General features: G+C 37.4%; 2 protein-coding genes and 1 long non-coding RNA gene across 22 annotated transcripts in view; 2 read left to right on the top strand and 1 right to left on the bottom strand.

Annotated features, from left to right (window-relative positions):
• Positions 1-18,024, top strand: part of LOC107571722 (midasin-like) — a 36,944-nt gene extending 18,920 nt beyond the window's left edge. For 2 of the 20 annotated variants that reach the window (XM_016258074.1, XM_016258078.1), the window contains 11 exons: positions 3,169-3,219; positions 10,829-10,864; positions 10,974-11,099; positions 11,640-11,711; positions 12,136-12,306; positions 12,545-12,637; positions 12,774-12,866; positions 13,117-13,209; positions 13,506-13,635; positions 14,153-16,173; positions 16,500-18,024. In XM_016258074.1, coding sequence (XP_016113560.1) covers positions 3,169-3,219; positions 10,829-10,864; positions 10,974-11,099; positions 11,640-11,711; positions 12,136-12,306; positions 12,545-12,637; positions 12,774-12,866; positions 13,117-13,209; positions 13,506-13,635; positions 14,153-16,173; positions 16,500-17,591 — 3,978 coding nt within the window. In that variant the 3' untranslated portion in view covers positions 17,592-18,024. Of the gene's footprint in view, positions 1-1,613; positions 1,632-1,935; positions 1,993-2,856; positions 2,902-3,168; positions 3,220-3,615; positions 3,649-5,195; positions 5,265-5,351; positions 5,394-5,572; positions 5,633-8,717; positions 8,775-9,684; positions 9,763-10,189; positions 10,313-10,828; positions 10,865-10,973; positions 11,100-11,639; positions 11,712-12,135; positions 12,307-12,544; positions 12,638-12,773; positions 12,867-13,116; positions 13,210-13,505; positions 13,636-14,152; positions 16,174-16,499 lie in introns of all 20 variants that reach the window. The other 18 variants (XM_016258060.1, XM_016258059.1, XM_016258061.1 and 15 more) reach the window with 18 other exon arrangements.
• LOC107571727 (uncharacterized) overlaps positions 16,629-20,261 on the bottom strand; it is a 6,792-nt gene continuing 3,159 nt past the window's right edge. The window contains exon 4 of the long non-coding RNA XR_001607229.1: positions 16,629-16,682. This is a non-coding gene — a long non-coding RNA (uncharacterized lncRNA). The remainder of the gene's footprint in view (positions 16,683-20,261) is intronic.
• The window catches only part of LOC107571726 (leucine-rich repeat flightless-interacting protein 2-like), a 9,743-nt gene continuing 7,823 nt past the window's right edge, over positions 18,342-20,261 (top strand). Inside the window, exons 1-3 of the mRNA XM_016258082.1 lie at positions 18,342-18,636; positions 18,881-18,930; positions 19,019-19,139. Of these exons, the coding sequence (XP_016113568.1) occupies positions 18,612-18,636; positions 18,881-18,930; positions 19,019-19,139 (196 nt within the window). The 5' untranslated portion in view covers positions 18,342-18,611. The remainder of the gene's footprint in view (positions 18,637-18,880; positions 18,931-19,018; positions 19,140-20,261) is intronic.

Here is a 20,261-nt window from a genome sequence, read left to right as displayed (position 1 = left end):
GTCTGAACAGCGAGGTGTGCTCTGATTGTCCAGCTATCCAGTGCGTTGTGATTGGCCGAATACCTCAAGCGGGTGACAGAAATGTTACGCCCCTACCATACTGTGATGCCCTATCCGGCTGGAGCGACAAGACAAAATATTAACGAGGCGTTTGTTGCATCCAGTGGGGACATAAGTACTGATTATAATGACTTATGCTGTCTTTTTACACGTTGCATCGCGCCGCGTAAACATAAAACCTGCATTTGTGATCGGAGAAATGACAAACAACAAGCGCTACTCTACACTGCCCAAAACTCGCGTTTGAATCGTCAGTGGCAAGTTCTTTAAATATGAAAACATTCTTGCAGTCTGTGAGGCAGAACAGCCAGCATTGTAGTCTACCCTCCCAGGATCAGGAAACAGTCCTCAATAACATTTGCTGCACACATCTGAATATTTGGGTTAAACTGTTCTGGAAAAGTGTTGTAAATACAACTTAACTACTGATTTCTAGTTGTGTCCTCTTTTGGAAGGCCAAACAAAGTAGTTTCGCTTTCACAACGTAACACACAGCATCACACACGGTGGGCTAGAGTGAGGAATGGCCGGCGGGCTTGAGAACGACGTGGCCGGCGTGCTTGCGGCAACCACATGTGACGACACCCGGGCTGGACTCCGCTTCGTCCACGGTGAAAGCCGATCCGGTGATCCACAGCGCGAAGTTGATGTATTTCCTCAGCGACCAGCACGGATCAGCTCTAGGCATGACGAAGCGGATATCGTCCTCTTTTGGAAGGCCAAACAAAGTAGTTTTGCTTTCACAATGAAACACACAGCGCCTTCACGACATGGCGGCCGCGGCAACAGTAATACTACAGCGAGAATAAAAGTTACGCCTTCTTTCTTTGTGTGAACATTTGGGCGGCATTATGCAAATCTTCCCACATCGTGACGTATAGACATGTGGGGGCGTGTTAGAACGAGCCGTTTTAGGTAGGCGTGGCTGACTCTTAACTTTTATAAAGAATATCTCTTTGGATTTGAGACTTTAGTCTTTGCAACTTTACAGATCTTCTTTATGCACCAAGAGCTTGTAACACTCCAAAGAGAAAGGAAATCGCATCATATGACCCCTTTAAACATCAGTGGAAAGAATCCCGTTACCCCATAGACCAGATCACACAACCCTCTGTGACTCTTGAGTATGTTCTCAGATATCTGAACAGTTGCATGACATAATTCAGATGCTTTTTTAACTCTCATTGTGATTTTTAAAATTCCTGATTGACAGTTCAGTGTTGGCATTGAATTTTGCTGCTTGTTGATCCACTTGACCTTTATGTGTTCTTTGAGTCAAGTGTGTGAACTGCCGTTGTTTTCTCTAGCTGTAAGTTTATCTGTAAGGCCAGGTAACATGACACTGAGCTGACGGATTGCTAAAACTTCTTTCAAATTGCTAAAACAGCTTTCCCTTTTCACTCCATTATCTTTGAGCACACACTCTTCCACTCGGTTAGCTCTCTTTCATGTCAAATAATCAATGCCCTCTCTTTTTCCCTTTGCTTTCCCCATCTGGTGGCTTTCTTTCCTTTGCTCATCTGATCCTGTTTTGCTGGCCTCCTGTGATGTAGATTTATCAGGTGCAGAAGGTAGGACATCTGATGCTGTAGTTCTACTCTACACAGTCAGGAAAAAGGTACAAAGACTGTCACTGGGGTGGTGCCATTTCAAATGGTACGTCTTTGTACTGTATTTACCACTACAAGGTGCATATTTGTGCCTTAAAGGGTACATATTAGTACCTTTTGAAAGGGTACCTACCACCCCAGTGACAACTTGTGTACCAATTTTTTTTAAATACTGTACTTTAATTCCTTTCCTTCTGTTGCATTCTTGTTACATGAACTTCCCTTATTTTTCTCTCCTCGTTTCTGCTGCATTTCTCTTTTTTAGAAATACTATGGACTGGATAACTTGGACAACAAATGGGGGGACATTGAGCAGTGGATGGTACATTCACTGTTTTGAGATTTTCTAAGCCTGTAGTTTCATCAGCATGTGACTTTTACATGATAGGGATTGCAATACAGGATGTGTTCATGTTCTATTTGTTAATAATTAGTATGTTTGATGTTGGATATCAGGGTTGCATGTCTCAACACTAGGTCAATACCTCTTTTACCTCTTCAATACAACTTTTCAACAAATAAAATAAAACTTTGTTTATGTATGTTTCCTGGCATTGTAGATATTTTAATGTACACTAACATTCAAAAGTTTGGTGTCAATAAGATTTTTTAAATGATTTTGAAAGAAGTCTTATGCTTACCAAGGCTGCATTTATTTGATAAAAATACAATCAAAACCGTTGTAATGAAATATTGTGGAATATTAAAATTGGTCATTTTTATTATTATTTTAAAATGTAGCTTTGTGATAGCAGCCAGTTTTCAGTGTTACATTATCTTTTAGTAAACATTCTAATATGCTGATTTAGTGCTCAAGAAACATTTCTTCTTATTATTATTATCAATGTTGAAAACTATATTTTTTGATGAACAAAGTTCAAAAGAACAGTATAGATTTAATAAAATAAATCTTTTGTAAAATTATAAATGTCTTTACTGTCACTTTTATAAATTTAAAGCATTCCTTCCTTAATAAAAGTAAAAATAAAATCTTACTGACCCCAAGAACGTAAATGTGAATGTATTACATCTTTTCACTTTTTTTTGTCTTCAATTATTACTGATTTGCATGCTGTCTTTGCATAAACTGCTCAGCCTTTCTTGCTGAGTCTTGTGTGCCACTTTTGCCATCTTGCTTATTCTCTCCTCTCCTCTCCTCTCCTCTCCTCTCCTCTCCTCTCCTCAGGAGGACAGTGAGCAATATACACGTGTCTCACGGAGACATGCTTCGGTTTGTACCTTTGTCTTTTAACTGTCTGTCCTCCTAAACCACTTCCACAAACACTTCTCATGCAAAACATTTCACAACAAGTTTGTCCTTCATAAGAAAAAAATACACTTGGATTTTATTCCAAATGCAATTACTTTAAGTCAGACTTATTTTGGGGCTCACTGTACATACTGATTTGCTGTTTATGTACACAGTGGTGAGTTTTATGTCTTTAAACTGTTGCTAACTGTGTACTCAATCTAATTATACCTTTTTTTGTCCATCAAGGTGTCAGATGATGAAGAACGGATGTCAGTGGGGAGCAGGAGCAACATACGGGTCAGTATCAGTGTAACTATAGTTCCTTATAAACTGTATTAACCAGGGGGGTCAAACTCAATTCCTGGAGGGCCACAGCCCTGCAGAGTTTAGGTCCGACCCTTATTAAACACACCTGATCCAGCTAATCACGTCCTTCAGGCTTATTTGGAAAAATACATGGTTTATACATTGTATTTTTTGTATAAAAATACATTGGAGCAGGGTTGGAACTAAACTCTGCAGGGTTGCGGCCCTCCAGGAACTGAGTTCGACACCTCTGGTATAAACCTTCTGTGCTGTCGGTCAGAGTGTTTGTTGTTGGTTTATATGAGTGTGCTCGCTGTGTGTTGTCTAAGGTTATAAAACAGTCCAAAATGTTCTTCATGCTGATGGTGGTTTTGTTTGTCTGGGCAGTTGGATTTGGATGAGGCGGGTGCTTACGGCGTGGTAAGAATCTCAGGGTGGGAAATGTTTCTTCGGGCATGGATGTTATATCATTACTTTCAGGTTCCTGTGAATGAGCACATAATTGAGTTCACAAGACGGTTTTGTTTTTGCACTGTGGTGTGTTTCAACTAAGTATAGCTAATACCTGATGCTACATTTGTGATGTTTTGAAGTGTTTCATCAACATTACAAATGAACAGAGGCGGACAGTAACTAAGTACATTTACTTGAGTATTGTACTTAAGTACACTTTTTGAGTATCGGTACTTTACTTGAGTATAATTTTTTCTGGGAACTTATGACTTTAACTTCACTACATTTGAAAGACAAATATTGTACTTTTCACTCCACTACATTTCTATCAATGTCCTCGAAGTAGAAAGTCGTTAGCAGCTTTGAAAGTCAGTGGGTGATTTTATTTTTTTTTCTAATCTAAAAACTGTAATTTTTTCAGACAGTTTATCAGTAATCACTCTTGGGGCTACATGAAATGATTTCCCAGCATTTTTTAAGCACTGACCAGTTCCAAATGTGATATTTATTTACAACAATTCAGTAATAAGCAGTTAATATTGTGGTTTATATTAGACACAATATTGTCTGATTTTGCTAAATTGTGTAAGTGAAAATATTACCTATAAAGCCACAGAAGAACTGTTGTGCATCTCCTAATAAAGCACAAAAGGTGTTGGACTTGAAGCAGCACTGCATAGACTGTTCTGTGTGTGACATCAAAGTACCACGAGAGCGATTAGACAGCATTTTTTATTTTTTTATTTTGATGTCAAATAGGTCTTGCTGTTTTGACTTTTTGTTAAAGCAGTGCTGCTGTTGTAAAGTTATACAGCTACAGTTGTGTTGCTGGGTTTTAACGCAGGTTTGATTTTTTTTTTCTTCTTCCTTATCGGTCTGTATTTACAGCAATTTCACTGTCCACTCTGTTCAAATGTGGATGAATGGCTACACATAGATGTGTCCAGAGCTGTGTGAGATCACTACCATCCTGCTTTTGTGGGGCTGTTAAATAATATTTTTTTGGTTTAGTTTTTTCCCCATAGGTTTTTAACATTTTAAAAGCTCTTTATTCCAAAGATACTACAAGCTAGTCAGTGTATTCAGTAGGTGTAATGTATTGTAAGTTGCTTCAAAGGTATTGCAAGTACTAGTACGTACAATAATAAAACAGTGCATTGACATAAAAAAGGAAATTTACTTTTGGTTCTTAAGTACTTTTAAAAGTAAGTACTTCTGTACTTTTACTCAAGTAAAAATCTGTCTTTACAACTTTTACTTGTAATGGAGTAATATTTGACCAGCGGTATCTGTACTTTCACTCAAGTAATGGAGTTGTGTACTTTGTCCGCCTCTGCAAATGAAGTGGGTGTGGTTTGTCTTCTGGATTTGATCAGATATGACCATATGACCTTAACATTTCTGTTATATCTCTGAAGTGTCTGAATCTTCACCTGCATGTTCACAACCGTGAAGTATTGTGCAGTTAATTCTGCAGTTTTAATATTACTTCCATTTCCCACCATCCTGTCCAGCTTCCCCAGGCCTCCTCCTATCACTCACATAAGAAGTCCAAGAAAAAGAAGAAACATTCTTCCAAAACCGTACGTTCGCAGTACTTATGCACGTCACATGTATGTTCTGTAACAAGATGATGTAATATCAATCATGACTTCTAGTCTATCCCACAGAGCAATGGCTATGACGATGATCTCGGCACATTGTCTAATCGGGTTAGTGGCAAACCGTGTGATGATGGTGTTTGAGTATTAACTAGTGTGTTGGTTCACCTATTATGACATCCAGGAGTCTGTGGTGTTAATTCATGATGCAGTTGTATGACTAACTCTTGTGTGATGTGGTACAAATCAGTGTGAAGATTGTAAACTCGACTCTGTGTATTTGTGCGCAGAGCTCCAGACTCAGTGATGAGAGCAAAATGTCTCGCTCCTCTAAACATGATCGGCAGTCGGTGGGTCTCAGTCCGGCATCTCTTTGTGTGATTAACATGAAAATATATCTCACATGAGTGGAGTGAATCTTTGAAAAAGCATGATGGATTTGTTAAAAATAACATAGTGGTTGGACAAATTTTATTTTATTTTTTTTATTTAAATTTTTTTTTTAAACAATGATAAGCACTGGCCAAAAAGTGTCGGCACTCAGCACCAACACCAGGGCTTTAATTTTATATTTATTTATTGATATTACAGAATCAAAAAGTTGCTATCTATAGTATAAATGTGTTTTACAATAAAACATTTTTTATATTAATTAATTTTTATATTAAAGTTATTTATTTTTAATTCAGTAAATGTTATGTAAAATATCATTTTTTGGAGCATTGTATCACTATAAATGATACAATGATGACAAATTATGTTATCTAACAATAACAGCAACAGCCTCTTTTTTATCTATATTGGTTGAATGACCACTTTTAGCTGATTTGCTGGTATTCCAACCTGTTCAGACTAATCTGGTTTGCTTGGTTTTAGAGAGGTTTTAAACAATCAAGCTGAGACCAGATAAAATAACCTGAAGAGTTTGGGATTTCGGTAGTTACTTGTAAAATAGTACATGTACAATTATTGATTAATTAATACAGGTGTGTTTCTATGCAACAGTTTTATGCATGGGAATTGTAGCAAAATTAATGGCTTTTCACGCAAACATTTTTGCCCTATAGGTAGTGTTAACATTTTTTTATCTCCAAATTACACTGCCAAATATGTGAACTGTGCAGTCTCAACCCTGGGTGATGTATAAACCGTGTGCAGCATGAAATAAGATAATTATTGCAAAAATGTTACAAAAAATGATCCTGGGTGAACATTTTCAAAAGTGAAAAGCCCATTTAGTACCATTCCTGACCTCAGCTGGCATGATGCCACTGCATTGCACATTTTAGCATGGTAAAACATTTTTCTCCCTCCATCACTCTGTACATCTCTCACGCTTCTGTCTTCATCAGTTCATCATTCAATCATCTACATTATTTCCCATCATTTTAGAAAGCCTTCTATTCATCTGAACTGTACAGCAGCAGTAGTTATTCCTCTAAACTTCAAGCCCCTTCCTACAATGGCTACCAGGTCTGTCATCTTCATCCGCTCCTTCCATGCTGCTGAGTATCTATCCACTGTTTAAATCCCCTCTTTCTGTTTTCTTGTATCATTTTTCCCTGTCTTGTCCACCTTTTTTGTAGTTATTCTCCACTTTCACTCTGTATTTGATTTGAAATGTTCATCTCTTCTGTCTGTTTAGTTGTCTTTGCTGCACAGCAGGAAGCACAGGGTTTGTGCTGCTCCTCATATTACTCTCTGCCCCACAGCACTTCCTGTACAATAATATGTGCAGCTCTGTACACACGTTTTGAATACAGGCCTGGGCGATAAAACAGTATCGATATTTATTGACGGTACACCTTTTTCGATAACAATAGAAAAAATGTTTGATATAGCGCACGATATAGGCACATATATATGATATATGAATAAACATTTGCATTTGAATGTTATGTGTGCTTCAGGGAGCGTCATCAGTGGCGCGCGAGATGCGGTGATGATGTAAGTGATGTTGTTATATTTTAATGTTTTGTTAGTCTAGCCCACGAGACGTGCCGCTGCTGCGTTATTCTTTCAAAATATTAGAGAAATATAGAAGCTCAATGCGGAGAAGATCTTGATTAGGTTAAAACCGAAACCAAGCCATTCACACAGAACGCATATTCAGCGCATTTTTCAGACTGCTGCACTCACGTCTCACACAAGAGATGTATAGAAAGCCATGCAATGTTAAAACAGTTTAAACGTTTAGAAAACATGTCACAAATTTGTGGAGGTTTATTCCTTTTCACTGCGTCTCTTATGTTTTTAAATACAATCTGTGTGAATGGCGCTTCGGTTCTTTGGATTAAGCAAGCATAAATACATGATGCTGTTTTGTTCATAATTGTTTATGCAATTTACGAAATGATATTTGATTTTTATGAGTTAATTTAGACGTAATGCACGTTTTTGTTATAGAGTTACTTCCTTGCATTGACAATTTAAATGCTCTGCATTATTTTGCTCATTGTGCCCTCCTGTGGCCTCAGGAGACAAGACAAAAGTTTCCTTAAGACCTATTTAATCTGCATATAAAATATTAGAAATTAGATATTTAATTTTAATTTTGTGTTTGATTGTTAAAACAAAAATATTTGTTGTTTGTCTCAATAAATTGGGTTAATTTAAAAATACAGGGGTTAAATGTAAAACTTTTTTTTCTATTGCTCTTTGTTTTAAAAAAAGGTTATAATAAATGTCAATAATTATCGATACCGAACGATATGAAACATTATATCGTTGATAAATTCTTTAGCTATATCGCCCAGCCCTTTCACTCTCATCCACAGCAGGTCATCTGGGGTTATTAGATCTTAAACCCACACAGACCACAAACACCTGAGGACTGAGCTAACTGCTTGTGCTTTGGCTTTGACTTGTAGTCCTTAAAGGTGAAGTGTGTGATAGAATTTTATATGTTTTTGTTTAATTGTTTTCCCAACCAGACTTCCCAAAAACCTATTATAGTTATTTTAATGATTACAATGCTTCTTTCCTGGAAAATATTTAAAAGTATCAATTTTTTTTTTTTTTTTTTTTTTTTACTGTTTTAACCAATAATTTGTGATCTTGCTCTAACTTCTACTTTATTAGCTCATCAGTCATTTGACATTTTAAAAGGGGGTTTATCCTATGAATAGCAATCTCAGCATATTAAACTGGGATAAAAATGAATAAAAATATTGAAAAATTATACACTTCACCTTTAATAACTAGTTACAGACCTTTTCCCCACCAACCTGACAGAAATCAAATGACATGAGTCACGTGATCATCTGAATGTGATGAAAGACTATTGATACACTGTGCATAAAAAAGGAGAACTGAGACTGTGGAGAGAGTTTGCATGCTCACTTGCACAGAGTGGTTATGGGTAAGACCTCAAGGCGTGAGAAAGCGATAAAAATGTTGTTTCTCTGCTGTGTGTTTATATCTGTCCGTCATCAGGGCTCTGTATATGAGGACAGTCTCTACAGTGGCTCTCGACGCTCCAGTGCTCGTGCTGTAAGAATTATAGAGCTAAACTGTAAATGTGCATGAAAATTGTACCCTATTAACCTGTGGATTCAGGTCCCAAACCAACAAGTGTGATTTTTTTTTAAATTTTTTTTTTAATTTGTAATATTCTCTCTTCATAATAATTAATGCTATAATGCCACTCAAAACAAACACAAGTAATATTTTGAGAATGCTCTAACACATTAAACACATGGGACTGAATGTGATTTAGAAGCTAATGCAGGTCAAAAATGCTTTGAAATGCTTTTAAAAAGGCTTTGTTAATTCCATAAAGCTAAGAGTGCTTTATATTTGGGTAGCTGACAATCCTAACATTGTCACATGACATTATCTTTTGATAAACATCAAGAACATCAAGACATTAATGTTTAAAGGAAAGTGTGTATTTTAGGTGTTTTTACATATATTTTAGCAATCATCATAAACTATATATGTAAACTTTTATATTTCACTAGTTGGTTTAATTGATTTGCCGTACCATAGAACCATTTAAAAAGTACAAATATTGCATGTTGTCTCTCAAATTAATAACTGCATGTATAATCTTAAGAAATGAACAAAATGCAGGTTAAAATGATTTTAGATGCAGTATGTCACAAATTTCATGTCAAGCTTGTTCTCTAACAAAGGATGTGTAAGACATTGACAGGCATGTATGTTGTCAAAGTGGGTAGTTTTCTACCAGCTTGTTTTCGGTTTGTAAATTTGTACTGCTTGTAGTTGTAGTTGCTTGTAATTGATTTTTATTTTTTTGGTGGAGACTCTTACAGATGTGCGGTGACTGTATCAGGCCTGAAATGTCTGACAATCTCGAATCCATTTTGTGTATATTGTCTCTCTTGCTCTGTCTCTCTGATTCTTCACATTCTCATAGTGTGTGTGTGTGTTCCTCTAGTCCTCTGAATACAGTGGTTTCCTGGGCTCCAGCTCTAGGACTTCATCCAGAGCAAATTCTGCGTGTGGAAGTCCAGTGGTGAGCAACTTCACGGTCACTGATGCCCAAGATGATCATGGACTATCACAATTATATTTCATAAGTTGCTTTCTCAGTGACCGATTTAGCTACAGTTGCAAGCGTCCAGTTCATTGGGGCTTTTGCTTTTAATGTCTCATAAATCCTGTATTGTGTGAAATTGATTGTTGTTTCTAGCTAAATCAGTGGATGAATATGCTTTTAGTCTCCGAGTTTGTTTAATTGCTTGATGTTTACCTTATTAAGTAGGATTGAGTTACATTAACAGTGTAAGAAAGGACATCTGAGGTGATATGTGTGTTTGTGTGAATTCTTTCTTTGGGTGCATGCAAAAAGCCAACTGTTAAACTTGGGACAGTTGAGACTTCACAAATAGCTGAAATACCTCTTGCATTGATGTTAATTGCTGCCATCTGGTGGTTTCCAGGAGGACTGCAGCAGCTCAGTGGCTAGTTTTATGCGCAGCTCAGCTAGTATCAGTGGCCTCTCTAGAGACCTTGACCGTGTGGTCATTCCTGACCTGCCAAACGTTAACGGGAGGCTGTCAATGGTATGAGAGTGAAATCTACGGGTTCATGTGATTTGTGGTGGTTGATGCCCTGGTTTAAATGTGTGTGTGTGTGTGTGTGTGTGTGTTACAAACAGTGGCATGTTGAATTGAGGTGATGGTCTGCATGCAAGATGGTCAGTGGTCAGAAAAGTGGTTATGTGCAGAAAACCACAGAAGTCTGATGCTTGTCATGATGCTTGATAGAAATGTCCAATTGTTAATATTATAATTCAAGGTTATTTTTAAAAGACGTATTCGCAGCACTCTGTTAATTACAGAATTGCTTGATGGTTGCATATTGATTATTGATCAAATACTATCATTGTGGTTTGAATATTTTCAGCTTGACTTGAACTGATTTTCTTCCTGTAATGGGAATATATTTTTTACTAACTTTTTTGTGTTAACAGCATGTCTTCAAGGAACAGCATGAATCAGAATGAATGAATAAGAGACTCGATGGCTTGACTCTATTTTTGCAAGACTATCAAGTGTATCATCTTTTTTTATTTACAGGCTGATGACAGGTTAGAGCGAGACTACTTGGAAAAGGTTTGTGATTTTTTTGCCAATTTGTTTATCTTTTTAACCATTTAAGCCTATATTCTCATCATAAACTCTATAACCAAGGGATGTGACCTATGACTTGCTGTATTTTTAGGGATCCTCACGAGCATCAACTATTTCTGGCGCCACTCTTACCTCTCTGGGTGGGACGTCCTCACGGAGAGGAAGTGGAGATACATCCATCTCTGCTGACACAGAAGCATCCATAAGGGAAATCAAGGTGTGTGTCCTGATCTCTTTGTCTTGTGCCAGTTTAAATTTAAGCAGCAGGTTTATAGAACCACATGATATCAACCCATGATTTCGTGGTATGCTTTTGCTGTTTACATATTGGGCAAATGAATCCAAGTTAATAGCACTGTAGCATAGCATATTTTATAAATACATTTATTTATAATATAATTTAGTCTGATAAGAACTCATTGCTCATTTTCATCACTCATCTTGCTCACAGAACACAATTTCCACTTTCTTCATGTTGCTCAGTCATATTCCTAGTGATCTGCCTTCCAACAAAGTCTCAGCTCCAATCAAACACACCTGAACAATATAACTAAGATGTTTTGTGTGTTGAACTCTTCAGGAGCAGGACTGACCACCTTCTACGATCTGCTTCACTGTTATTTTCTACAGCTTTGTACTTGTTTTTTTGCACAGTAATTCATTTGAAAGTCTGGTGTTCTTTACCCTTCCGTTGCTCTTCCTCCACTGCATCCTTTATCCTTCCTCTTCATCCTCACTCTTCATGCTTTTCATTCAGGAGATCCATGAGCTTAAGGATCAGATTCAAGATGTGGAGGCAAAGCACATGCAGAACCTCAAAGAGCTCAAGGTACATGGCTGGTAAAGGCAGTGCCAGTCAAAAGCCCAGCGAGAACCTGCTTTGTTTGATTTATCTATGATAGTGCTGGCAAAGGAACAACAAATTTTGTGCTTTTTAACCAGCGAGTGGCTGATCAGAAACATGATGAGATGATGTGATATTGGGATCTTGCATGTTTATATGTCTATGCCACTGAAGTCTATAGCCTCATTTTCTCTGCCTTGCTTCCATCTTTGACTTTATCTTATTCTCCAAAACATATTGTTACACATCCCTATTCATGATTTAGTTTGATTCGATTTTAATTTTAAGGAAAAATTTAATTTAAAATTGTGTTCAAGACTGATGTAGAGGTTGAGGTATTGTAATGCATGCACAGATATGTGTTTGTGAGTGTTTGCTGGTTTTCATTGTGTTGTCTGACTTCTTAAAGGATTCCCTTTTGGAAGTGGAGGAAAAGTACCGTAAGGCCATGGTCTCCAATGCACAGCTGGACAATGAGAAGACCAATATGATGTATGAAGTGGACACTTTGAAAGACTCTTTAATGGAACTGGAGGAGATGCTCTTTGAAACACGCCGTGAGCTTGAGGAAAAGTGTAAGGTCTGTACAGTCAGGTGTGCATTATAAGAAGTTGCAGTAATGCTTTGTTGTAATATGTTGTCGAGCCACAAATAATAGATTGTTACAATAGTAAGAGCTTTTAATTGGAAACTTTATTCATTCATTTTATTTTTTATTATTTGTAATCTTTTTGTCATGTTATGATTGAAATAGAATGGTGTATAAATATTCCATTTAAAGGGTAAAAAAACCCATTGAAGGCAGTTTTATATTTTAGGACCTTGAACGAGAGAAGCATGCTCATAGCATACTGCAGTTTCAGTTCAGTGAACTGAAGGAGACGTTGAAACAGAGTGAAGAACTGCTCACTGTGAGTATTGTAGTATTTATGTCTATGCTAAAACCTTTGTCTTTTTCAAATGCTTGGCATATCTGCCCATCTGCTTTAACAGCTTTTCTCCTTCCTTCATCTTTGGTCGTCTTCCATGCACAATACCTCTCTATAGGAGATCCGTCAATTACGGCTCAAGCAAGACGGCTATGTTAGGGAGATTTCTGACCTCCAGGAAACTATTGAGTGGAAGAATAAAAAAATTGGGGTATGATTCCTCAGTTTCCAACTCCTGTAAAAAACTGTATTTGTCATTACCTTCACTGTAAGAGAATTATAATTTTATCTTTCAAACATATAATTGTAGATTAGCTATATTCCACATCTGTTTCCTGCTACAACCTGTCTGTCATTGCCAAACTATTCATGTTGTCTGCAGCACTGATGTTTTCATTGCTTTCCCCTTCTTTTTCTCCTCTTCCCCGCATCTTTGCCAAATCCCTTCTGGTGCTGTTCAGGCATTAGAAAGGCAGAAGGAATTTTCTGATGCCATTCGAAATGAGCGGGATGAGCTTAGAGATGAGGTTGTTCAGCTCAAAGATATTTTGAAGGTATTGATATGTGTGGTGAAACTAGGGCTCACTCTTTTCTCATAAAATTTTCCTAACGAAAAAGCTTTATATACATTTTTAGTAATGTACAGATGCTAAGACCCAGACTATAATGTAAATCGAGACTGATTCATTAACACTCAATCTCTGACTGAATGAACAGAATCATAATCATATTATCTACAAATACATGTTTAAAAATAAGAAATCTTATTTTTCCAGTCCAGTGCATCTAAATTTAACCTGAATTTGTTTTTATAATAAGTATACTAATATTAAACTGTTTTGCTGTCCAGAAACATGGCATTGTCCTTGGACCCGACTCAGCCACCAGTGGAGGTGGAGAAACAGAGGACGAAGCCGGAAAGGCTGATCAGAATTCTCAAACTGCATCAGCTGAAATCCGAGAGGGGAGTAGTGTACTAGGTAAGCTTAGCTTCATTCATTGCATGCTAACATGTTTTAGCTTTGACACTTTGCATTTTCAGCTTGTACAGCTCAAGCCAAGTCTAACCAAACTGCCTGCTTCAATGCACCGTCACATTAACATCTCTCACCCTTTCCTGCTTCCCTGTATCCACTTTGCATATACAGCTTGAATGAAAGTTAACACTACAGAGTCATGTCTCTTTCTTGAGTCCATATTCCAATACTCTGCTGAATTAGTGTTTATAAATGTGCTGAAAAATGTCAGCATCCTTGATTTTAAAATCAAAATCAAGAGAAGGAATTGCAGAGTAGTTTGTTCAGTTCTTGACTTTACTCTGGGGTTTTCTTCTTCGGGACATCCTTCAAGACTTTTGATTTGTATGGGTTTAAGTGCTTTGCCATGGAGTCCTTTTTCGCTCCTTTCCCTCTTTCTTTTTCTTCTTGCTCTAAACATTTGCCAAATATTCAATGACTTCTACAGATTTTAACTACTGACACCTCAATCATCTCCCAGGCACTCATCAGTTGAAGGTGTGTAAAGACCAGCAACAAAAAGATTTGGATGATGGGGTGCCAGGGAATCAGCAGTTTTCACATGCCCCGTTCAGTTCTACAAATGCACCTTTAGAAGCAAATGAGAATGGAGACCTTGGGGACCAAATGAATCGGGGTGTAGAGCAGCTTGAGAATAGACCTGAAGAACTTCCAAGTTCTGTTGGTGATGATGAACTCACTGCAACAAGACCCAAGGAGGAGATCAAATCTGAGGTGCATATACCAGAAGATTCAAGAGGCAATACAGTGGAAGTAGAGTGCATTGATCACAAGGATGGACATTTGGAGACCGATCAACAAGAGAGTGAATGTGTCAAACCTAGTCAGGTGATCAAAGAAGAAACTGTGGTGATCCATGATGAACCTGATCAACCTGGTGAAGCAGTGCTTGATGATAAACTCGAGCCTGTAGAATCATCTCAAACAGAGAAGCTTGCCAAAACCCAAGGTGCCAGTGCTTCAAATAAAAAGAAGAAAAAGAAGAAGAAGAACAAGCAGAAGCAGAAACCGAGTGACAAACAAGAGAATGATACGAAGATAGATGACAAGACTGAAACAGTTTGTAGTGAAGACAATCCAAACCAAAAAACGGAAGGTGATCTAGAAGGAAACCATCAGGAGCCCTTAGGGAATGATATATCCGAAACAACGATGAATACAGATGTCCCACATGATGCTAAAAGAACCAGTGAATTGGATGATATCAAAACAACAAGCACAAATATAAATGCTGATGATGTTCAAGATACAATTCTGTTAGTTACAGATGAAGCTGATTTAGCAGGAATTTCTAAAACAATCTCACATTTTGATTGCCCTGAATCTAGCAATGGCATCCTTTCAGATGATCTGTCCAGCAATGTTATCTCTAACCCCTCAAACATTATTGATGAACACACTGAGGATTCAACAAATCCTGACTCTGAAGCTGTAGTCTTTAGCTGTGAGCTTGTATCTTCAGAAACGGAGACTTCACTGCCTCATGAACCTTCTGCTCAGTCCATGGATGCTGTTGAAGGGGGTGTCGGGTCCACCAGCTGCTCTGAGAACATTGAGAAATCTTTATCGGTAGACATGAAGGAAGTGAAGAGCCATCTGAACTGTGAAGTGGAAGAACAGGAAGAAAATGTCCAGAACATTGATCTAGATGGGACCACTAACCCTGAAGATCAAGATGACTCTGCTCATCCCTCTTCCTCTGTAATGGAGAAGGTGGGAAATGAAGCTGAAAGGGTAATCCAGGAACAACTTATTGATAAGCCAATGGAAAACCAACTTCAAGACGGTATTGGAGCAGAATTGGACCTGGAAGAGGTTGAGAGACGAGATAAATTGGATAAAGAAAACCTTAAAGCGCCTACTGAAAAAGTGTTTGATACTCAAGACAGTATTGGATCAGAATTAAACCAGGAAGAGGGTGAGAGACAAGATGGTCTGGATAAAGAAAACCTTAACATGCCTACTGAAAAAGTGTCTGATACTCAAGACAGTATTGGAGCAGAATTAAACCAGGAAGAGGGTGAGAGACAAGATAATCTGGATAAAGAAAACCTTAACATGCCTACTGAAAAAGTGTCTTATACTCGAGACAGTGTTGGAGCAGAATTGTACCAGGAAGAGTTTGAGAGACGAGATGAATTGGATAAAGGAAACCTTAAAGCGCCTACTGAAAAAGTGTTTGATACTCAAGACAGTATTGGAGCAGAATTGGACCAAGGAGAGGTTGAGAGACAAGATGATCTGGATAAAGAAAACCTTAAAGCGCCTACTGAAAAAGTGTCTGATACTCAAGACAGTATTGAAGCAGAATTGGACCAGGAAGAGGTTGAGAGACAAGATGATCTGGATAAAGAATACCTTAAAGCGCCTACTGAAAAAGTGTCTGATACTCAAGAAAGTATTGGAGCAGAATTGGACCAGGAAGAGGTTGAGAGACAAGATGAACTGGATAAAGAAAACCTTAAAGCGCCTACTGAAAAAGTGTCCGATGGAAGCCATGTTGACAACGCTCCTTTAATTGAAACACAGGTTCAGGTTGTGCATGAAGATCACCTGTCTCCCAATGAAGCAATTAAGGAATCAGTTGGAGAGTCAGATTCTTCTGAACAAGAACCCAAGGTAGAAAAAGATGAGGAGGACAGATCAATCCAAAATCAGCTTGAAGTGCAACTGCCTGAAGATGGAGAAGACCTTCTGGTAAAGTCAGATGTGGCTGCTCAAGAGCTCAAGGAAGAAGACGAGGAAGAGGAGAGGTTGAGAGACAAGATGATCTGGATAAAGAATACCTTAAAGCGCCTACTGAAAAAGTGTCTGATACTCAAGACAGTATTGAAGCAGAATTGGACCAGGAAGAGGTTGAGAGACAAGATGAACTGGATAAAGAAAACCTTAAAGCGCCTATTGAAAAAGTGTCTGATACTCAAGACAGTATTAAAGCAGAATTGGACCAGGAAGAGGTTGAGAGACAAGATGATCTGGATAAAGAAAACCTTAAAGCGCCTACTGAAAAAGTGTCCGATGGAAGCCATGTTGACAACACTCCTTTAATTGAAACACAGGTTCAGGTTGTGCATGAAGATCACCTGTCTCCCAATGAAGCAATTAAGGAATCAGTTGGAGAGTCAGATTCTTCTGAACAAGAACCCAAGGTAGAAAAAGATGAGGAGGACAGATCAATCCAAAATCAGCTTGAAGTGCAACTGCCTGAAGATGGAGAAGACCTTCTGGTAAAGTCAGATGTGGCTGCTCAAGAGCTCAAGGAAGAAGACGAGGAAGAGGAAGATGAAGGAGAATCATTTGATTTTGATGAAATGGATCTTGAAGCATCATCAGATGCACCTCTAAAAAACTTTCTAGATCAGCCAAAAGAGGAAGAGACTCTTTTCAAAGATGATGTCCAAGAAGCAAGCCAGGAAAACCAAAGCAATGTCACTGATGAGGACCAAATTCAAAAAGAACATCTAGAACTTGCAGATCAGGAATCAAAGCCAAAGGAGCAGAAAGATGATGGACAAGACACAGAAAACCCACAAACAACAACAGTTATAAAAGGATGTTTAACAGAGGAAAGCCAAATCAGCAGTGAAGTCAAACCTAATGATCAGCAGCATGATACTTCTGGAAATAAAGAAGATGCATTTGAGGAGCATCAGCAGGCATCAGAAAACGTGACGCTCAGTGAAGGAGTTAATCTGATCTCAGAGATGGAGAAAAGAAATGTAGGCCAAGAGATCAATAGTTCCATTCAACATGACAACAAGGTGTCAAGTATTTCAGGAGATCAGGAAGTTGAGAAGGAAACCACAGAAAGAAACAAGGAAGATGAAAGAAAAGAATCTAAAAAAAGTGGAAAAGGGAAAGGGAAGGGCAAGGGGAAAGAAGAATGTAAAATGTCTTAATAGACAAGGACATTGCCGAGTCTCTTCTCAGCATCTTCAATTGAAAAAGTAATTTGCACTTATGTAGGTCCTAATGAAATTATTTTGGGACCATTACTTCAGAGAACCGTAAAATAAACAGTTATCTTACAGTCAAACCCAATTATCAGTCATTGCATCTTTTTCAGCAAACATAATTTATACATGTTTATCACCTGATTAACAATACAGAAACAGTATTTAAAATCCCTAAACCAATTACACATTAAATGCTATCAGTAATGGGTATAAAGTGTCATATTTATAATGAAATTTTACATGAGCATGAATAAAATGTTTCTCATACTATACGAGTAATACAAATGATCAGCTTTCTGTCTGTGCTGCAGTCATGTTTAGCAGCTTCTTAATTACAATGTTTTCGGTAACAAAGGACCTGTAAAATTTTTTTAAATGGGTGTTATGTTGTTTAAAATTGTGGTAAATAAAAAATGTTATTGTGTGCCAACCTTATTAAACATTCCTCTAAAAATTTGACTGGAGCTTTGAAGTTACGTTTTGTTTTTACAATTTATTTGTTGGGAGATACGATTGGGAATTTTTTTTTATATTTTATTCTGTTTGGTGAAGATGTTGTTGGAACATTGAGACAGTGTTTAAGTGAACCATGTATTTTAAAAATAAAACTTAAGCAATTAAAAATGTTTTACACTATTGTTTATTGATTGTGTAAGTTTTAATTGACATTTAATTAAACTGCTTCAGATAAGATTGACTTACTTTTAAGTCATGGAAGTTTTATTTTTTAGGACATGAATTATAGTATGTCACACATTCATTGCATCACAAACCTCAAGTAAGCTCACATGAAAAACACTGTCATGTAATAGATGTACAGATTGAGCGAACGCTAAGAGATTTTGACTACATGAGGCTGAAGCCTCTGAGATCACTGAAGTTTCTGCATGTTGTCCATCCTCATCCTTCACATCCCAGCATAGGATAGCTTCACTTTTTGCATGCCCTGACTCCTCCCCCTCCATGCCTTTGGCCCCTCCCACCCCTGGTATGTGAAATCTTTCCTGTCTAACCTTGGAATTTGTTTTAACATGAGAATGTAATATTTTATTTCTGCAAAATACATGTTTCAGATGTTTAACTGTAGTTTTTAAAATGTATGAATGTCCCAAAAGTGGTTATTTTATTGAAGTGGATATACAGTTTCAGTTTTTCCAAAAAAATTAAAAAAAAACCTGCAAGAAAAAAAATGTTGGTTGTATAATGGTCTATCTGTTGAACTTGCTTTTCAGAAATTCGCTTGCGAAAACTGGTTGATGAGAGGGAAAACTTAATAGAGCAGGTGCGCTGCTGGCAGTTACAGTACTTTACATTGACTTTACCCTCATTTTGTGCCATTACAAGCATGATTTTCTGATTTTTCTATTCAGGTTAAGAGATTGAAAGGTCAGCTTGAGCAGAAGAAACAGAAGAATGGTATGGAGGATTCGTCCAGCCCAGAGGGAGATGTGCTGGAGAACGGTGCTGACTCCAACATCATGGATATACAGAGTAAGAAACTGCTTGCACTCGGTCAGTCTTCAGCTCACAATGTTAATTACATTATTAGCAATCATTTTTAACAGATCTGGGCCTGTACTCACAAAACATCTTAAGGCTAAAAGTAGCTCATAACTTGTCGATTTAGGAGAAAATCTTAAAAATAATGGGCATGTCAATCCTAAATTTAGGACTCCTAAATTTTTGTTATAAGAGTATTTCACAAAGCGTTTTAGCGATGAAACTAGCTCCTAAAGCTGTGAAACGTTTGGAGTAGTGAAGAGGACTCCTAAGTCACTAAGACCAAATCACAAACTATCCTCCCTGCTGAAAAAACTATACAAACCATCACAGAAATGCTAATGGTTTCCACTACAATTACCATTACAAACAACAAACCATCAGCTTTTAACCATTAAAACCATTACAAAAATGGTTTCCTGTGGTGTGTTTTGAGCCATTTTCCATTAGGATTTAGTGGTTTTAACAAGCCACCAATAGAAGGTGACCAATTGCCAGTAGAGACCAACAGGCACCATTACAGTTACCATTAAAACCAGTCCAAGTCGGTGCTGATAGCCTAGCGGTTAGAGCACTGACAGTGCGACTGCACCTCTGGCGACCTGAGTTTGAGTCCTGACCAGTGTTGTGCAAGTTACTTCCAAACTGTAATACATTATAGATTACTTGTTACTGTTATTTAAAAGTAATTCCTTACCTTACAATATTACTGTCTCAGAATTGTAATGTGTTACATGACTCCTGTATTACTTTTGAGTTACTTTCACCAAAATACAAACTACCAAAATAACTACAGAAGTAGAACTTAAGGTAACACTTTATTTTAGGGTCTTTTAACTAGTTGCTTATTAGCATGCATATTACTAGAATATTAGCCATTTATTAGCAGTAATTAAGCACATATTAATGCTTTATTCTACATGACCTAATTCTATATCCCTAATCCTACCCAATACCTAAACTTAACAACTACCTTACTAATTATTAATAAGCAGCAAATTAGGAATTTATTGAGGAGAAATTCGTAGTTAAGTGTTCCCTATTCTAAAGTGTTACCATACTTAACATTCTAAAATCACAAAATGTACTGCAGAGCATTTTACATCCAATAGA

The sequence above is a fragment of the Sinocyclocheilus grahami genome, unplaced genomic scaffold (genome assembly GCF_001515645.1).
Source record: "Sinocyclocheilus grahami isolate Dianchi unplaced genomic scaffold, SAMN03320097.WGS_v1.1 scaffold1641.1, whole genome shotgun sequence".
Classification (NCBI taxonomy): domain Eukaryota; kingdom Metazoa; phylum Chordata; class Actinopteri; order Cypriniformes; family Cyprinidae; genus Sinocyclocheilus; species Sinocyclocheilus grahami.
The sequence above is the reverse complement of the archived record's forward strand: the minus strand, read 5'-3'. Positions and strand labels throughout refer to the sequence as shown.